The sequence below is a fragment of the Euprymna scolopes genome, chromosome 45 (assembly GCF_053919585.1).
Source record: "Euprymna scolopes isolate OS-2025 chromosome 45, ASM5391958v1, whole genome shotgun sequence".
NCBI classification, from domain to species: Eukaryota; Metazoa; Mollusca; class Cephalopoda; order Sepiida; family Sepiolidae; genus Euprymna; species Euprymna scolopes.
In genome coordinates this window covers 70,114,839-70,133,844 of record NC_136526.1, presented here as the reverse complement: position 1 = coordinate 70,133,844, position 19,006 = coordinate 70,114,839, and the positions used below count along the sequence as shown (strand labels likewise).

The window sequence follows — 19,006 nt, the reverse complement described above, 5'->3', positions numbered from 1 at the left end:
GAAATATTATTTATTGTGAAATTATTATTAAAATATTATTTATTGTTAAATCATTATTGAAATATTATTTATTGTTAAATAATTATTAAAATATTATTTATTGTTAAATTATTATTAAAATATTATTTATTGTTAAATTATTATTAAAATATAATTTAGTGTTAAATTATTATTGAAATATTATTTATTGTTAAATTATTATTAAAATATTATTTATTGTTAAATTATTATTGAAATATTATTTATTGTTTAATTACTATCGAAAGATTATTTATTGTGAAATTATTATTGAAATATTATTTTTTGTGAAATTATTATTGAAATATTATTTATTGTTGAATTATTATTGAAATATGTATTGTTAAATTATTATTACAATATTATTTATTGTTAAATTATTATTAAATATTATTTAGTTTCAAATTATTATTAAAATATTATTTATTGTTAAATTATTATCAAAATATTATCTATTGTTAAATTATTAAATATTATTTATTGTGAAATTATTATTGACATATTATTTATTGTTAAATTATCATGGAAATATCATTTATTGTTAAATTATTATTGAAATATTATTTATTATTTAATTATTATTAAAATATTATTTATTGTTAAATTATTATTAAATATTATTTATCGTCAAATTATAATTAAACTATTATTTATTGTTAAATTATTATTAAAATATTATTTATTGTTAAATTATTATTGAAATATTATTTATTGTGAAATTATTATTGAAATAATATTTATTGTTAAATTATTATTAAAATATTATTTATTGTTAAATTTTCATTGAAATATTATTTATTGTTAAATTATTATTGAAATATTATTTATTGTTAAATTATTATTAAAATATTATTTATTGTGAAATTATTATTGAAATATTATTTATTGTTAAATTATTATTGAAATATTATTTATTGTTAAATTATTATAAACATATTATTCATTGTTTAAATTATTATTATTAAAATATTATTTATTGTTAAATTATTATTAAAATATTATTTATTGTTAAATTATTATTAAAATATCATTTATTGTTAAATTATTATTAAAATATTATTTATTGTTAAATTATTATTAAAATATTAGTTATTGTGAAATTATTATTGAAATATTATTTATTGTTAAATTATTATTGAAATATTATTTATTGTTAAATTATTATAAACATATTATTCATTGTTTAAATTATTATTATTAAAATATTATTTATTGTTAAATTATTATTAAAATATTATTTATTGTTAAATTATTATTAAAATATCATTTATTGTTAAATTATTATTAAAATATTATTTATTGTTAAATTATTATTAAAATATTATTTATTGTTAACTTATTATTAAAATATTATTTATTGTTAAATTATTATTGAAATATGTATTGTTAAATTATTATTACAATATTATTTATTGTTAAATTATTATTAAAATATTATTCATTGTGAAATTATTATTAAAATATTATTTATTGTTAAATTATCATTAAAATATTATTTATTGTGAAATTATTATTTAAATATTATTTATTGTGAAATTATGATTGAAATATTATTCATTGTTAAATTATTATTGAAATATTATTCATTGTTAAATCGTTATTAAAATATTATTTTTTGTGAAATTATTATTGAAATATTATTTATTGTTAACTCTTTAGAAATTCCTTTTAAAATGAGGAAATAAACAGCAATGTACCCGATTCGACCAGAATTCTGCTTCGGACAGGACAAACGTATTTCTTACATTGATGTGCTTACAGTTATATCTTATAGGATTAGCGAATCTCTTGACGGAGGCTTCCTTTCTAGGGCAATTGCTCTTGACATATCAAAGGCCTTTGATAGAGTATGGCATAAAGGTTTACTTCACAAGATCTCCAGCTATGGTATAGCTGGAAATGTCTTCTCAATTATTAAATCATTTCTCTCTGATAGGTTCATAAGAGTAGTGGTTGAGGGGCAGAAATCAGAAGCTCTTAGTATTAATGCTGGAGTCCCTTAGGGGTCCATCCTGGGCCCAACTCTCTTCCTCATCTTCATTAATGAGTTTTAAATCACATCCTTACATCATTCGTAGACATCTATGCTGATGACATCTATGCTGATGATATCTATGGTAGCACATCTAAGACCGTAAACGACCAAGTTCTCTCTGATTCTCTCTCCTCTGATCTTGAGCATGTGGTACAATGGGGAAAGGAGTGGCTGGTTACTTTTAATGCATCTAAAACTAAGCTTTTATCTTTACATCATCAACGCTCTGATCCCCATCTGGCATCAATTGAAATTAATGGCTTTCATCTTGGGGAGGCCTCATGATTTGACAAGCTTCAGGGCTTGACTTTTACTCCTGATCTTAAGTGGAACACATACATTAAATCCGTTTCCAAGGCCGCTGGAAAAATGGTGGGATCCTTCTATCGATCCAGTAGATATCTCACTGCTGATGCAATTCTCTATCTATATAAGAGCCAGGTACGTCCAAAGATGGAGTACTGTTGCTACATCTGGGCAGGAGCTGCTAGAAAGGACTTATATCCTGCCTTGACAGAGTTCAAAATAGACTTCGTGGCCTTGTAGGAGATGTGCTTTTCTCTTACCTGCAACCTCTTTCTCACAGAAGAAATGTTGCGAGTTTGTCTCTGCTTTATCGTTATTTTCATGGCAAGTGCTCGTCTGAGCTCCAATCTATGGTCACCCCCTCGCCAAACTTTCACAAGAAACACCCGTCTAGCAGAAATCACTATCAATAATTTCCCCCACTCTTTATCTGTGCCTAAACCTAAACGTAGATTCCATGAGCAAAGCTTCTTTATTAGAACTGCACGCATATGGAATTGTCTTCCGTTTTCCTGCTTTCCAGCTGATTACAATATGGTTGTCTTCAAGTCTAACGTAAACAAGTTTTTGATGAGCCATTCCATATAAGTTAACAAATTCACCAAATTTCCATTACTAACTATATTGTCCAATTTCTACAGTAAACTCTTTAACCCTTATCCTCAAGTTGCCTCAAGGCCTTAATAAGTCGGGATACCGATGTAAAAAAAAAAAATTCCACCTGCGACTTTGGCCGGGGGAGACAAGGAGAAAAGGACTCACCATGGCGAAAAATAAGTGAACAAAAATGGATTGCTTTTTTTTTTTTATTTACACAGTGATCACCACTTATCAAGGCCCGGAAGCCACTCAGGGATAAGGGTTATTGCAAGTACAATACGTTAGTGTGGAGATTTGATGAAGTGTTTAGTTAAGGGGGCGGTTCATTAGGAATTTGTTAACATTGGACTTGAAGACATCCAAGTTGTAGTCTGGTGGGAAGCAGGCAGACGGAACAGAGTTCCACAGGCGTGCAGTTCTAAGAAAGAAGCTTTGTTCATGGAATCCACGTTTTGATTTAGGCACAGATATAGAGTGGGGGAAATTTTTCACAGTGGATTCAGCTAGACGGGTGTTTTTCGTGAAAGATTGGCGAGGGGGGACCAGAGATTCGATTGCTTCTTTTATATAAATGCGAACAAGAACAAGGTAGACCAACGCACACACATATACAGTGCAACGCGGCCAAATACCAACCTACATATAATACTTATATACTCATGTTATTCACACAATGAACATTTTGACTTTTACTTAACTTTCTTTACCAAACATGCATAAATGAAAATTTTCTATTTAAAAAATGTTTTATTCTTATGAATTGTAATAATTTTTTTGTTCTAATATCTATTATTACACACTTTTGCATTTACAAATTTAGTGAAACAATGCATACATTTCATACCTGTGTAATAATGATTACATTTTATTCTATTGGAATTACTTTCCCAAATACATAAACCCATGGAAGAAAGAGTAAGCATTTTAACTCGGATGCACTCACGGAACCAACGACCACCGCCTAATTTTATTCATAAGCTTTATACTCCGTATGTCAGAAAATTATTATTTACCTTCAAACAAATTAGCGTTAACAACATGCTACGTACATTTTCAGTTTAAATTAATTTTAAACGAATTAAAATGATTAAATTTCCATTCTCCCGAAATTATGCACAAAATAATGACGTCATCAATTCTGCGGCGGCTATTGTTGTATTTCAACACGGAAATAAAGTTCATAAGTTCATAAGAAATATTTTTTGTCGTTCAGAATAAATTTTTTACACATTAAAATAAGAAATGAGAACAAAAAGAATAAATTTTTACGAATTAAAGTAAGAAAAGGAAACAAAAACATAAAGGAAAAAAAATCATAAATCTTTACAAATTAAAATAAGCAAAGAACAAAAATGTATTAATTTTTAAAAATTATATAAAGAAATGGAAACTAAAAAGTAATATTTTTTTACAAATTAAAATAAGAAAGGACAACAAAAATAATTAATTTTTAAAATTAAAATAAGAAAGGAAAACAAAACGCATTAATTTTTACAAATTAAAATAAGAAAGGAAAACAAAACGAATTAATTTTTACAAATTAAAATAAGAAAGGAAAACAAAAAGAATTAATTTTTACTAATTAAAATAAGAAAGGAAAACAAAACGAATTAATTTTTACAAATTAAAATAAGAAAGGAAAACAAAACGAATTAATTTTTACAAATTAAAATAAGAAAAGAAAACCAAAATAATTAATTTTTACAAATTAAAATAAGAAAAGAAAACCAAAATAATTAATTTTTACAAATAAAAATAAGAAAAGAAAACCAAAATAATTAATTTTTACAAATTAAAATAAGAAAGGAAAACAAAACGAATTAATTTTTACTAATTAAAATAAGAAAGGAAAACAAAACGAATTAATTTTTACAAATTAAAATAAGAAAGGAAAACAAAACGAATTAATTTTTACAAATTAAAATGAGAAAGGAAAACAAAAAGAATTAATTTTTACTAATTAAAATGAGAAAGGAAAACAAACATAATTAATTTTTACAAATTAAAATATGAAAGGAAAACAAAACGAATTAATTTTTACAAATTAAAATAAGAAAGGAAAACAAAAAGAATTAATTTTTACTAATTAAAATGAGAAAGGAAAACAAACATAATTAATTTTTACAAATTAAAATAAGAAAGAGAAAAAAAGGAAATTAAATTTTTACAAATTGAAATGAGAAATTAAGACAAAAAGAAGTAATTTTTACAAATTTCAATAAGAAAGGAACTGAAAAATAATTAATTTTAACAAATTAAAATAAGAAGGAACACAAAAGACTATTTAATATTTTTCTTGTTAGGATTCGTGTTTATTTACGCAGGAAACGCCTGGAAACGGGTCCTACTAGTTATATCCAATATTTTATGATTTTAAAATATTGTCTGAATTCAATAGAAAGTAAAAAAATGTTGCTTATATTTAGATTTTGTTTCTTTCATTTATAATTTTCTTTTCTGTTTTAGTGCAACCAATTGTTTTTGATAAAACTATAATTGTTTCAAGTGGAAAAAAATTGTTCTATGAAAACTCTTCAGCTACATTTATATGTAAAAACCCTAATGCAACATGGATGATAAATGGTAAAAACTTAGCTGAATGCACTTGTCCATTTAACTGTGGAGATATTCCCTTTGACAAAACACGTATTATAGCATATTGCAATGAATCCAGCCCAGTAATTCACTTCAAACAAATGAAACTGACTGACAATTACAAATCTCTCAAGTGTTTTCATTGCAACTCATGGAATTTCAGATTACTTGTTGGAAGTAAGTATTTTTACGGTTTATTTGTGTTATTTGTTTTCATTAATTGGGACTCATTTTATTTTTTGTTTATATATGAAATCATTCTTTTTGACAATGCCTTGAGTAAAAATCTCGTAAGCAACTTAATGAGAACAAATTAAACCGTTTTATCAAAGAGATTCATTTTGAGAACAAATATCAAAATATATTTGTCTGTAGCGAACACATAACGCTTTTAGTTTGAGACACTTTTTTCCCAGCAGTTGTACCCTAATGACACTGTCAATCTATAATTATATTTTCATATAAGCACTGTCAATTTTTAAGAGATTTGACACATTTTCACTAAAACTCCCTAATGACACTGTCAATCTATAATTATATTTTCACATAAGCACTGTCAATTTTTAAGAGATTTGACACATTTTCACTAAAACTCCCTAAAGTCAATGTTATTGTTTTTATTATTATCACTCTCATGGTAGCACCATATATTATAATGGCATTCGATAACAATGCCACTATTCAAAATGAATGCACCATTATCCATTCTATAATAATACTATAACTACTATGTCACTCTCTCATGACACTCTACAATAACCTTATAATAACGCTCTCACTCTAAAATGTCACTATAATAACACTCTTAATATCACCATAAATCTGTAATGCCACTGATGCACTTTACTGAAACGACCACTCCATTACAACACTGCAACATTTGCAATGGTGCAGTTATTCTCTCATTCTATAATGACTCTATTTATTATACGATGATATTATCAATCTATAATGAATATTAGGACATGGTCAACCTATCATGAAATTGTTTATCTACAATTATACTGTCATTGTCACTATCAATAGTTACATCATCTTGTATATATATAATAAAAGAGGTGCAATTTTTCTCCTCTGGATGAAACTACTGTAGGTTGACAACAACAGATGGCACATAAAAATTTATAAAGTTTACGCCATTATTCATTACGTTATTTAATTATAGACCACAATTTCGTAATAATAAAACATTAAATTTATTCCGAGGAGCGCCACTATCATCATCGTCGTAACCTGCAGAGGAAGTAGCTAAATTTTCCCCACCACATCGACAAGTCCTTTTAGGCCTCATTCTACACCGTGTGCATTTATACTTTATCTACTCTCCTGAGTGTTATTCGTCATTAACTGACTACGGAAATCCTACACAATCGACATTGTCACTCTAAACAATAAATATTGAAACAATAAATATTAAAATAATACACATTAAATGAATAAATATCGAATCAATCAATATTGAAACCATTAAACTAATATATAAATCTCAGTATGTCTGTTTGTCTATGTGTGTGTTTTTCAAATTGTATCTCATCCCAGACAGATGGGCGGCTGGACGGCGTGCAGTAACTCAAAAGGTTGCATTTTTGGTGCAGAATTATATTAGAGGTTTAAATAATTGCTAAGGGGTTAAAAATTGAAATAAATCACAATCTGACAAGCGTAGAGTAATGGCGTCGTTCTACGTATGCGTACATCCTGTAAAACAAACATCTATTTATTTAGTTATTTTATAAAACTTGCAAATCGGTTGCTTTTTTTGGTGCAGTTGATAGAATCACCGGCTACTGATACCACTGTTGCGGTTTCGATCTCCACCATTTCCTTTTCTTTTTTTTTTACATTCCGATAGTATTAAGTTATTAGGTAATAATATTAAAAGAACACTTTCATTAAAAAATACAATAGAATGTTTTAAAATTTATTTCACCATTTTTTCTGTAGGCACTTTCTATATTTGTCAACTATATGAGAGGCATTCCAAAAGTAATGCCTCTTATATTTTATTGATTTTGGAGCTTGATAGCAAGATAACGTTATCAACTATATATGAGGCATTCCAAATGTAATGCCTCCTATTCTTTTTATTGTTTTTGGAGCTTACTAAGAAGATAACGCTATTCACAATATAAGATGAATTACAAATGTATTTTTTAAAATTGTTTCGGAACTTCCTAAAATATAACATTATCAACTATATTTTTTTTATTGTTCGTGGAAATATAACGTTATGACACGATGAAATACACTTTTTGTTGCTATCGACTCATTCGTTGAAGTCTTGGTTTTTGTTAAAACAGTATATGAATGCTCAATTATTAAATATAATAATTTTGTAGCTTACAGTTTAAGTCATCTTTTTTTTGGCTTAAAATTTATTGGTATTTGAACGATTACTGAATTATATAAACCCAGTATAATTCGGAATACTACAAATAAGACTAATTTCAAAGAATGAGAGTTCAATGATATAGAAACGTTGTTTTAATTTGAATAAAATAAAATATGCATCGAGTGCGTTTGAAACCAAATCACAACGTAATATTAGGAAAATAAACAAATATTTTACTTGTTTGAAATTCATACAACCGCCAGGTAACATGAGCGGCTCTCTACAGACTTCTTTCTCCAAAGTAACAACATGGCAAGGAAGAAGAAAAGAAAAAAAAAAAGAAACAAAGGACATACCGAAGATGGAGTCTACCTCCGAAATATATTTGTGATGAATTTCAAACAAGTAAAATATGTGTTTATTTTCCTAATCTTACGTTGTGATTTGGTTTCAAACGCACTCGATGCGTATTTTATTATATATATATATATATATATATATATATATATATATATATATATATATATATATATATATATATAATTATTTACTATAATAATTATTACATAGCTACAGACACTCGTATTTTATCCTTTCAGAAAACATCAGTGCAGGTGTAATGATTAACACCAGTCGATAGATTCGAACCCGGCAACAGAAGCTATCTCTGGCTTCATTAGCAAAGACCTAATCCATTCGGCTACAGTTAACCGCGAAAAATACTGAGAGGCATAACAAAAATAATATCTACTATTCTTTATTATTTTTAGAACTTACAAGAAATATGACATTACAAACTATATGAGAGGCATTCATAAAAGTAATGACTCCTATTCTTTTACTGTTTTTGGAGTTCAGGAAGATACTGTTTTTAACTATATAATAGCTACATAAATATTAAAACTATATTTATTAAACCAATAAACATTGAACCAATAAATATTGAATCGATAAATATTGAATCAATTAATATTAAAACAAAACAAGATTGAAGTAATAAATATTGTAACTGTAAACACTGAATCAATAATTATTTAACTAATAAATATAAAATCAATAAATATTAAGTTAATATATATTATAACAATATACACATGAGATGTTTTTTATATTGTTTGGAAAACAATACATTCAAAATTAACATTATATTGAAACAATAGATATTAAAACAATAAATATTAAATCCATAAATATTGAAACCATAAATAGAAAAACAATTAATATTTAAGCAATTAATATTGAAACAATAAATATATTGAACTTTTCTAGAATGCAATTTTTTTTTGTCTAGCAACACATTTACAATTAAAATTTACATTGAAACAATAAATACTAAATCAATAATCAATAAACAATAAATCAATTAATATTAAAAGTATAAATATTTAAAATACATACTAAAATATATACTGAAATAATTAATATAAAAACGAATAACATTGAATAAATAAATATTGAATAAATGAATACGAAAACGATGAATATTTAAACAATAGACATTAAAACAAAAATTGAAGCAATAAATACTTCTTCCAAAATATTGAATAAAAAACAAAACAAATATTAAATCAATAAATATTAAAACAATAAATTAAAAAAAAAAGAAATATTTAAACAATAGATATCAAAAAATATATATTGAAATAATAAATATAAAAACGATAAACATTGGAAAAATAAATATTAGATAATACATATTAAAAACTGAAACAATAATTATCGAAATAATAAATATTGAATCAATTAAAACAATATTGAAATAATAAATTTGAAATAATAAATATTGAAATAATAAATATTGAAACAATAAATATTGAGATATAAATATATCTATAATATAAATCTGTGTGTGTGTGTGTGTAGTGTGTGTGTGTGTGTGTGTGTGTGTGTGTGTGTGTGTGTGTGTGTGTGTGTGTGTGGTCACGATTAGGCTCCTATAGGGTTGACTATTTTAAAAAACTGATTACATATAATGATAGAAGATGTATCGAGACACAGGAATGAGTATGTTTGATCTGGCAGAACGGTGGTTCATTAAAATTATGGGGTCTGCGTTGGCGCCTGGTCCACAAAGTATGGAAATAAAAAATTTTAAAATTAAAAAAAAACGTGTACAAGTGTTTTTGATATAGATGTACGTAAGAATACTTTGATAAGTATGTTTTTACTTAAATAGGGATGGTATAATAAAATTGTGGGGTTTGCGTTCGTGCCTGGCCTCCATAGAATGGAAATAGGCACAAACTTTAATAAAAACTTTTCATATCTATCTGCGTAAGTATACTTTGATAATTATGTCTCAGTTTGAAGAAATATGGTATAATAAAATTATGGGGTGTTCGTTCGCGCCTGACCTCCGTAGAATGGAAATATGTCACAAAGTTTAACAAGGTTTTTTAATATAGATCCACAGAATATTGTGATAAGTGTTTCAGTGTTAACAAGTATGGGATAATAAATTATGGGGTTTATCTATTTTATTTTTACTTTCATCATATTTTACTTTGGTTTTGAAATCCCCAAATTCGAAGCTATCTCTTTACAACCCTTCCTTTTCATAACCTATCATACTTTCATAAATCAGAGTCCATTTTCTGTAGGCTGTTTTTGAACCCGGTCAACGACGGGTACTTTTGCTAGTATATATATATTAGCAAACATTCTTAACACTAACAGAAATTATCTGCTGAAGTATATCCTACAATATTGTCAGCATTCTTTAGAACATAGACTATTCACCCACAACCGTTACTACCTGATCAGGCTGTCTGAAGATATTGGCTTCCTGAGATGAAACGCATCTAACATTGATGTTTTTGTTTTTCTACTTCCTTTTGCAAAACTTAATTATGTTCTGAAAAACGAAAAACAAAAAACAACCCAACTTTTTCCCCTTTTTCTTCTTCCCATTTCTCCTTTCTCTTTCTATCTCCCCCACCACTTCCTGACTTTTAGTTTTTTTTTTTTTCATCCTTATATAGTTGAATTCTCTTTTATAATTTAGACTTTTGAGAAGTTGACTTATGCAAAAGCTAAGTCTATTTCTATTTAACAATTTTAGTTAAGTTTTTTTTTTCATCCTTATATAGTTGAATTCCCTATTGTAATTGTAAACTTTTTAGAAGTTAGATTATGTCGGTGCTGAGTCTGCGATAAGTTAATTATTTCCGGGATTTTAAACTGCATTCTTTATATTTATTTTCACTTTTCATTTTCTATCTGAAAACACTATCAATAATTTCCCCCCCCCACTCTTTATCTGTGCCTAAACCTAAATGTAGATTCCATGAACAAAGCTTCTTTCTTAGAACTGCACGCCTATGGAATTGTCTTCCATTTTCCTGCTTTCCAGCTGACTACGATATAGTTGTCTTTAAGTTTAACGTAAACAAGTTCTTGATAAGCCGTTCCACTTGTTAACAAATTTACCGAATTTCCATTACTAACGATTACTATATTGTCCAATTTCTACTGTACACTCTTTAACCCTTATCCTCAAGTGGCCCCTTAGCCTTGATAAGTGGTGATGCCTATGTAAATATATATATATATACACGCACACACACACACACACACACACACACACATATATATATATTACACCCTTTCTATTATATAAATATATATATATATACACACACACACACTCACATATATATATATATATATATTACACCCTTTCTATTATATAAACACACACACACACACATATATATATATATTACACCCTTTCTATTTATATAAATATATATATATATATATATATACACACACATATATAATTACACCCTTTCTATTATATAAATATGCACACACAAACACACACACACACACACACACACACACATATATATATATATATATATATATATATATATATATATATATATATATATTACACCCTTTCTATTTATGTAAACATTACACCCATGATAACAAGTCAAAACAATGCTACTCTGTGATGATGCAGTCATTCAAAATAAATGCAAAATAATTACACGCTGGCGGTATAGAATGATTAATGCAAATCATCCACAAAGTACACTCGTCTAGCTACAACCACTCCCAACAATTTTCCCCACTCCCTCTCTGTGCATAAATCTAAACATAAATTCCACGAACAAAAATTTTTTATCCTAAAACTGTCCGGTTTTGGAATTTTGTTCGTCTGGCCTGCTTTCCAGCTGGCTACAACATTGTCATCTTCAAGTCCAATGTAAACAAGTTCTTGTTAATGCATCCCTTAAATAATCAAATTATACCAAATTTCCACCACTAACAATTACTGTTGTCCTTATGACCACCATACCCTCATTAACACTTATCCTCGAGTGGCTTTCGAGCCTTGATAAGTGGGTACTCGCTTGTAAAAAATTATACCACTCTACAATCAGACACTCATTCTATAATGATACTATAATCACACTGCCACTCTCTAATGCCATTCTCACACTATAATGCCACTATAATAGCATTCTCAATAACACTCGCATGTCATTGACACTCTATTTGAATGACACTGACACTCCATAACGCCAATGCCACGCTGTTTTATATAAAACATTGCCGGAGAATGCCAAACAACTGAACGATTATTATCATGATCGTTTTTATATTAGAAAAATAGAATGTTTAGAAAATATGTATCGAGACGAAATGTATTTTTGCAAATAAATTATTTATATTAGAAAATCAGTATCAGGAATATAAAAGTAGGAATGTTAAAACAAAAAAAAGTTCAAATATAAATAATGGAGATGATTTTAGTGATGACGTCGTCACATGATTTTAAGGTTACATGCAGTTAATGACGTAACAAGATAGCTTTGTAATACACGTGTACTAATGACGTAATGAAATTGTTTAGAAGAGACACGTAAAGTTTCAGTTTAAAGTTTGGGGTTAGACTGGAAGAGTCGGACAAGTTTACAAGAAAGATATTGTCTCCGCGTTTCTAAAGCTGAGACAAAAGCGACTTTAACATAATGAAGAAAATTACAACGTCTTGCCATTGCATTAAGAAACAACGACCCGTGAAATAAAGTTATATGAAAATATAATTTTGATTTGGTGTTTTATTCCGGAGAAACCTTCATTTACAGATCGAAAGGAAGAAGGTACGTGTCCCATCGTATGTTGTGTATTGCCACGTAATTTATGAACGGTGTTTATATGTATAATCATTCTTTCGCAGCTAACCACTAAATAAAAAAAAAAGAATATTACAATAACACTAACTATATTATAATCATTCGAAGATAACGGAGAAATATATAAATATGTATGGGCATTACGACAATTATTTGTTAACTGCATTAATCACATCAAAGATAATTTTAAAAACTTTTTATGATCATTTAACGAGCAATTAATTTAAATTAATGCAATTAAAAATTGATTTTCTCGAATAAATTTATCTAAAACGATTACAGCAAAAAATGTTACACACAACGAGAATTTATGTAAATAAATACTTGTTTTTTTTTCTAACAAATTTCAAAGATAAATTAAAACATAATTGTGATTAAACGATGAAGTTGATTTTATTTAATAAATATCTTTTTAATGAATTTTTATAATGAATTAAGTTAAAACTTAATTGTGATTAAACGGTGAAATTGATTTTATTTAATAAATATCTTTTTAGTGAATTTTTATAATGAATTAAGTTAAAACTTACTTGTGATTAAACGATGAAATTGATTTTATTTAATAAATATCTTTTTAATGAATTTTTATAATGAATTAAGTTAAAACTTAATTGTGATTAAACGGTGAAATTGATTTCATTTAATAACCATCTTTTTAATGAATTTTTATTTCAGATTGTTAAAAATATTTAAAAACACCATTTTTTTTCATTAATAAAATATGTTTTAAATAAAATAAGATTTTAATAAAATATTGAATATTTTCTCCATATTAATGACTGTTTATTGTATTTATTTATTATTCAGGGAGAAACGATGACTTTTATCCTAAAGAACGTTTTGCCTTGATTAACAATACTTATGAATTGGTTTGTGAAAGGAAAAACAAGGGTGAAGAAATTTTTTTCTATGAAGACAAAACAATGATAGGAGCGATAGATACTAATAATTACATTGAAAACTTGAAGGCTACCCGGCGTTGCTCGGGACCGTATACACAATGAAAAAATTGAATTTGGTTTTGTAATATATTTATTATTCTTATGAGAGAGGAATTTTGTATGTTTATGTATCATTTGCTATTTCGAGCAAAAGAATATTTTACCTACATAAGACGGGTATTACACATATGAAATAATTGTATCTTACCTAGGGTAGGTAATTTACAGCATGTATATGCAAGGACAGGTAATATGCAACACATTTATCTCATCAAATCCCAAGCGATGCCAGGTATTTTGCTAATATATATTCTCACCTAATTCATTCAATCCCGGACAACGCTGGGTGTTTTGCTAGTATATATCTCAATCAATCTCATGAAATCCTGGACGACGCAAGGTAATCTGTTAGTATATATTTCAATCAATCTAATTCAATCCAAGGCAACGCCAAGTATTCTGCTAGTATATAGTTGCATCTATCTCATTACATCCCAGGTGACCATGTATTCTGCTTGCATACATTGGAGTTATATAAAAATAGGACTTGAATTTGGTCTTTTCTTCCGTATAAACCTTCTATTACAGATCAACCAAGAAGAAGGATGCATGTGTGCCAGCGTATGTTATGTATTTTCATTGCAAATATGTTATAAAAACCTCATTTTTTAAAATCACGATGTTTTTTTATTAATAAAATATGATTTTAATAAAATATCAATTATTTTTTTCATATTAATAAATATTTTCTACATTTATTTATTATTCAGGGAGAAACGATGCCTTTTATCCTAAAGAACCTTTTGCATTGATTAACAATAATTATTCATTGGCTTGTAAAATGAAAAACAAGGATGGAGAAATTTTTTTCTATGACGACAAAAAAATGATAGGATCGATAGATACTGATAATTACATTGAAAATTTTGACGAAGAAAACTTTGTTATCACCAATGAACAATTTAAGACAACATTACTCATAAAAAAAGTTGATATAAAAGACGATGGAAAAATATTTGGATGTTATCTTACAGGAAATCATCTTTCTTTATTAAATTTAACAGTTAATGGTGAGTATGTTTTCTTTTTACTTCAACTAAATCATCTCTAACCCGTTGAGTCAGTTTCTTTTACTTCAACTAAATTATCGGTAAACCGCTGAGTCAGTTTTTGTTATATATTATTATTATTATTATTATTATTATTATTATTATTATTATTATTATTATTATTATTATTATTATTGTTAAATGCAGGAGCACATCGATTTTCCATTAATTGATCGTCCGGTGCTTCTATTAATCCAGACAAAATGACAATGTAATGATGGAACACAATAACATTGCTGATGCTGATATAACGTGGCCGTTACACTTTAACCAGTCGTTACATTTCAGTTACTCGGACCCTCGCGTTGTCTGATACCGTTGCAGAAACAAACACAAAAGGAAAGACATAAATAATACAACTCAGCATTTTTATGTGAATAGAAAATAATTTATTCTAAAATTCAGACAACGCGTTTTAAAATATCATGCGCCCAACATGTCTGTTGAGACGCTCTTTTACGCACGTATCTTTGTCGTTGCTTGGCTTTCCGCTTTTACGACCACGTGGCGCATTTTCTCTCTCGCCGCTCAAGCGTCAAAACACGTCCAATCGCTTCCTTTACTCGAATACGTGCTGATCTTTTTTCTGACTTTTTTCTCCCCTTTCCCATTTCATCAGCACGTACACAATTGCTTAATTTGCGTATGTGCTAAGACAGCTGCTGTTGTTAATATTTTTGCTAGTCTGCTATCTTAAGGCTGCTGCTGATTTTCTCACACACACAACCGTGCTATGTTAAAAACAATGAAAGAAATAAAACAAAAACGAAAAAAAATTGAGACATGCGAAAAAAAAAATTCGATCTGATATCGAAACCAAAACCTAACGAAAATGAGTCAAGCATGATAACCATTAGACCAGCTTGACATGATATTTAAAAACTTCGTGGCTTAGTGGGGGATGCCCTTTTCTTTACCTTGCAACCTCTCCCCCACAGAAGAGACGTTGCGAGCCTATTCTTGTTTTATCGTTATTTCCATGGCAGGTGCTCGTCTGAACTCCAATCTCTGGTCCCCCCTCGCTAATCTTTCACGAAAAACACCCGTCTAGTCGAATTCACTGTGAAAAAATTTCCCCACTCTTTATCTGTGCCTAAATCAAAACGCGGATTCCATGAACAAAGCTTCTTTCTTAGAACTGCACGCCTGTGGAACTCTGTTCCGTCTGCCTGCTTCCCACCTGACTACAACTTGGATGTGTTCAAGTCCAACGTAAACAAATTTCTAATGAACCGCCCCCTTAAGTAAACACTTCATCAAATCTCCACACTAATGTAATGTACTTGCAATAACCCTTATCCCTGAGTGGCTTCCGGGCCTTGATAAGTGGTGACCACTGTGTAAAAAAAAACAAAAAAAAACTGTTTTCTAATCAACTTTTACCTAACATAAGGACGTTGTCATATTTCACGATCGCTCATGCACAGTCGTGAAACAGTTGAACACAACTAAAAATACGATCACCTACACATACAATTTTTTTCAATTTTTATCCCTTTAGCAACCCTTTTTTCCGAATGAAAACCGATTAAAATGTTTCTCACATGTTTGTATACCCTATATTCAAAATTTAAAGTTTGTAGAGCAAACATTCGTTGAGTATATAGGTTGAGAATGCCACATTCTCACTTTTATAGATATATAGATTATACGAGGTGTAATCAATTAATCTTTAGAATTCAGTATTTAATTTCTATACATGTTAATTTTATGATTTCAGGTTCAAATGAACAACTACAGCAAAAATACAGCAAAAATACAATCTAGAAGTGAGAACATTTTAGAAGAAAGATATGCAATAAATTTCTATTCTAAACTTGGAAACAATACTACAGAAACGTAAGGAATGCTTCAGACGGCTTTTAGGCTATCTTGCATGAATCAAACATAAGTTTTTGAATGGCATAAGAGATTCAATGAAGGTAAGAAGTTTTTGAGGAACGACGAGAGAAATGGGAGGACTAAGAACGTCAGAACATTAAAGCTGATTGGCCAATTAAAGAATTTGATGTGTGTCTGTAGAGACAATAAGTGCATAGTTTGATGTCAGTGTGGGAACTTTGCTCACAATTATTAACAAAAAATTGAATGATTTAGAAAATTAGTGAATTATTATTAACAAAAAACTGAATGATTTAGAAAATTAGTGAATTATTATTAACAAAAAATTGAATGATTTAGAAAATTCGTGAATTATTATTAACAAAAAATTGAATGATTTAGAAAATTCGTGAATTATTATTAACAAAGAAATGAATGATTTCGAAAATTCGTTAATCATTATTAACAAACAATTGAATGATTTAGAAAATTGGTTAATCATTATTAAAAAAAATTGAATGATTAAGAAAATACGTTAATTATTATTAAAAAAAAATTGAATGATTTAGAAAATTCGTTAATTATTAAAAAAATTGAATAATTTAGAAAATCCGTTAATCATTATTAACAAAAAATTGAATGATTTAGATAATTCGTTAATCATGATTAACAAAAAATTGAATTATTTAGATAATTCGTTAATCATTATTAACAAACAATTGAATGATTTAGAAAATTCGTGAATTATTATTAAAAAAGAAATTGAATGATTTAGAAAATTCGTTAATTATTAAAATAAAATTGAATGATTTAGAAAAATCGTTAATCATTAGCAACAAAAAATTGAATGATTTAGAAAATTCGTGGATTATTATTAACAAAAAAATGAATGATTTAGAAAATTCGTTAATTATTATTAAAAAAAAATTGAATGATTTAGAAAATTCGTAAATAATTATTAACAAAAAATTGAATGATTTACAAAATTCGTTAATTATTATTTAAAAAAATTGAATGATTTAGAAAATTCGTGAATTATTATTAAAAAAAAATTGAATGATTTAGAAAATTCGTAAATCATTATTAACAAAAAATTGAATGATTTAGAAAATTAGTGAAATATTATTAACTAAAAATTGAATGATTTAGAAAATTCGTTAATCATTAAAAAAAAATTGAATGATTTAGAAAATTCGTTAAATATTATTAACTAAAAATTGAATGATTTAGAAAATTCGTGAATTATTATTAAAAAAGAAATTGAATGATTTAGAAAATTCGTTAATCATTATTAAAAAAAAATTGAATGATTTAGAAAATTCGCGAATTTTTATTAAAAAAGAAATTGAATGATTTAGAAAATTCGTTAATTATTATAAAAAAATTGAATGATTTAGAAAATTCGTTAATCATTATTAACAAAAAATTGAATGATTAAGAAAATTCGTTGATTACTTTTAACAAAAAATTGAATGATTTAGAAAATTCGTGAATTATTATTTAAAAAAATTGAATGATCTAGAAAATTCGTCAATCATAGTTAACAAACAATTGAATCATTTAGAAAATTCGTGAATTATTATTAACAAAAAATTGAATGATTTAGAAAATAAGTTAATTATTATTTACAAAAAATTGAATGATTTAGAAAATTCGCGAATTATTATTAACAAAAAATTGAATGATTTAGAAAATTCGTGAATTATTATTAACAAAAAATTGAATGATTTAGAAAATTCGTGAATTATTATCAAAAAAGAAATTGAATGATTTAGAAAATTCGTGAATTATTATTAAACAAAATTGAATGATTTAGAAAATTCGTGAATTATTATTAACAAAAAAACTGAATGATTTAGAAAATTCGTGAATCATTATTAACACAAAATTGAATGATTTAGAAAATTCGTAAATCATTACTAACAAAAAATTGAATGATTTAGAAAATTCGTCAATCATTATTAACAAACAATTGAATGATTTAGAAAATTCGTTAATTATTAAAAAAATTGAATGATTTAGAAAATTCGTAAATTATTATTAACAAAAAATTGAATGATTTAGAAAATTCGTTAATTATTATCACCTAAAAATTGAAT

The 19,006-nt window shown here is 26.7% G+C and overlaps 1 protein-coding gene across 3 annotated transcripts in view; it reads left to right on the top strand.

Moving 5' to 3' along the window:
* The window catches only part of LOC145269878 (neural cell adhesion molecule 1-B-like), a 79,308-nt gene that overhangs the window by 8,328 nt on the left and 51,974 nt on the right, over positions 1–19,006 (top strand). For 2 of the 3 annotated variants that reach the window (XM_080125624.1, XM_080125623.1), the window contains exons 3-4: positions 5,426–5,731; positions 14,748–15,047. In XM_080125624.1, coding sequence (XP_079981750.1) covers positions 5,426–5,731; positions 14,748–15,047 — 606 coding nt within the window. The remainder of the gene's footprint in view (positions 1–5,425; positions 5,732–14,747; positions 15,048–19,006) is intronic. The other variant, XM_080125625.1, reaches the window with a different exon arrangement.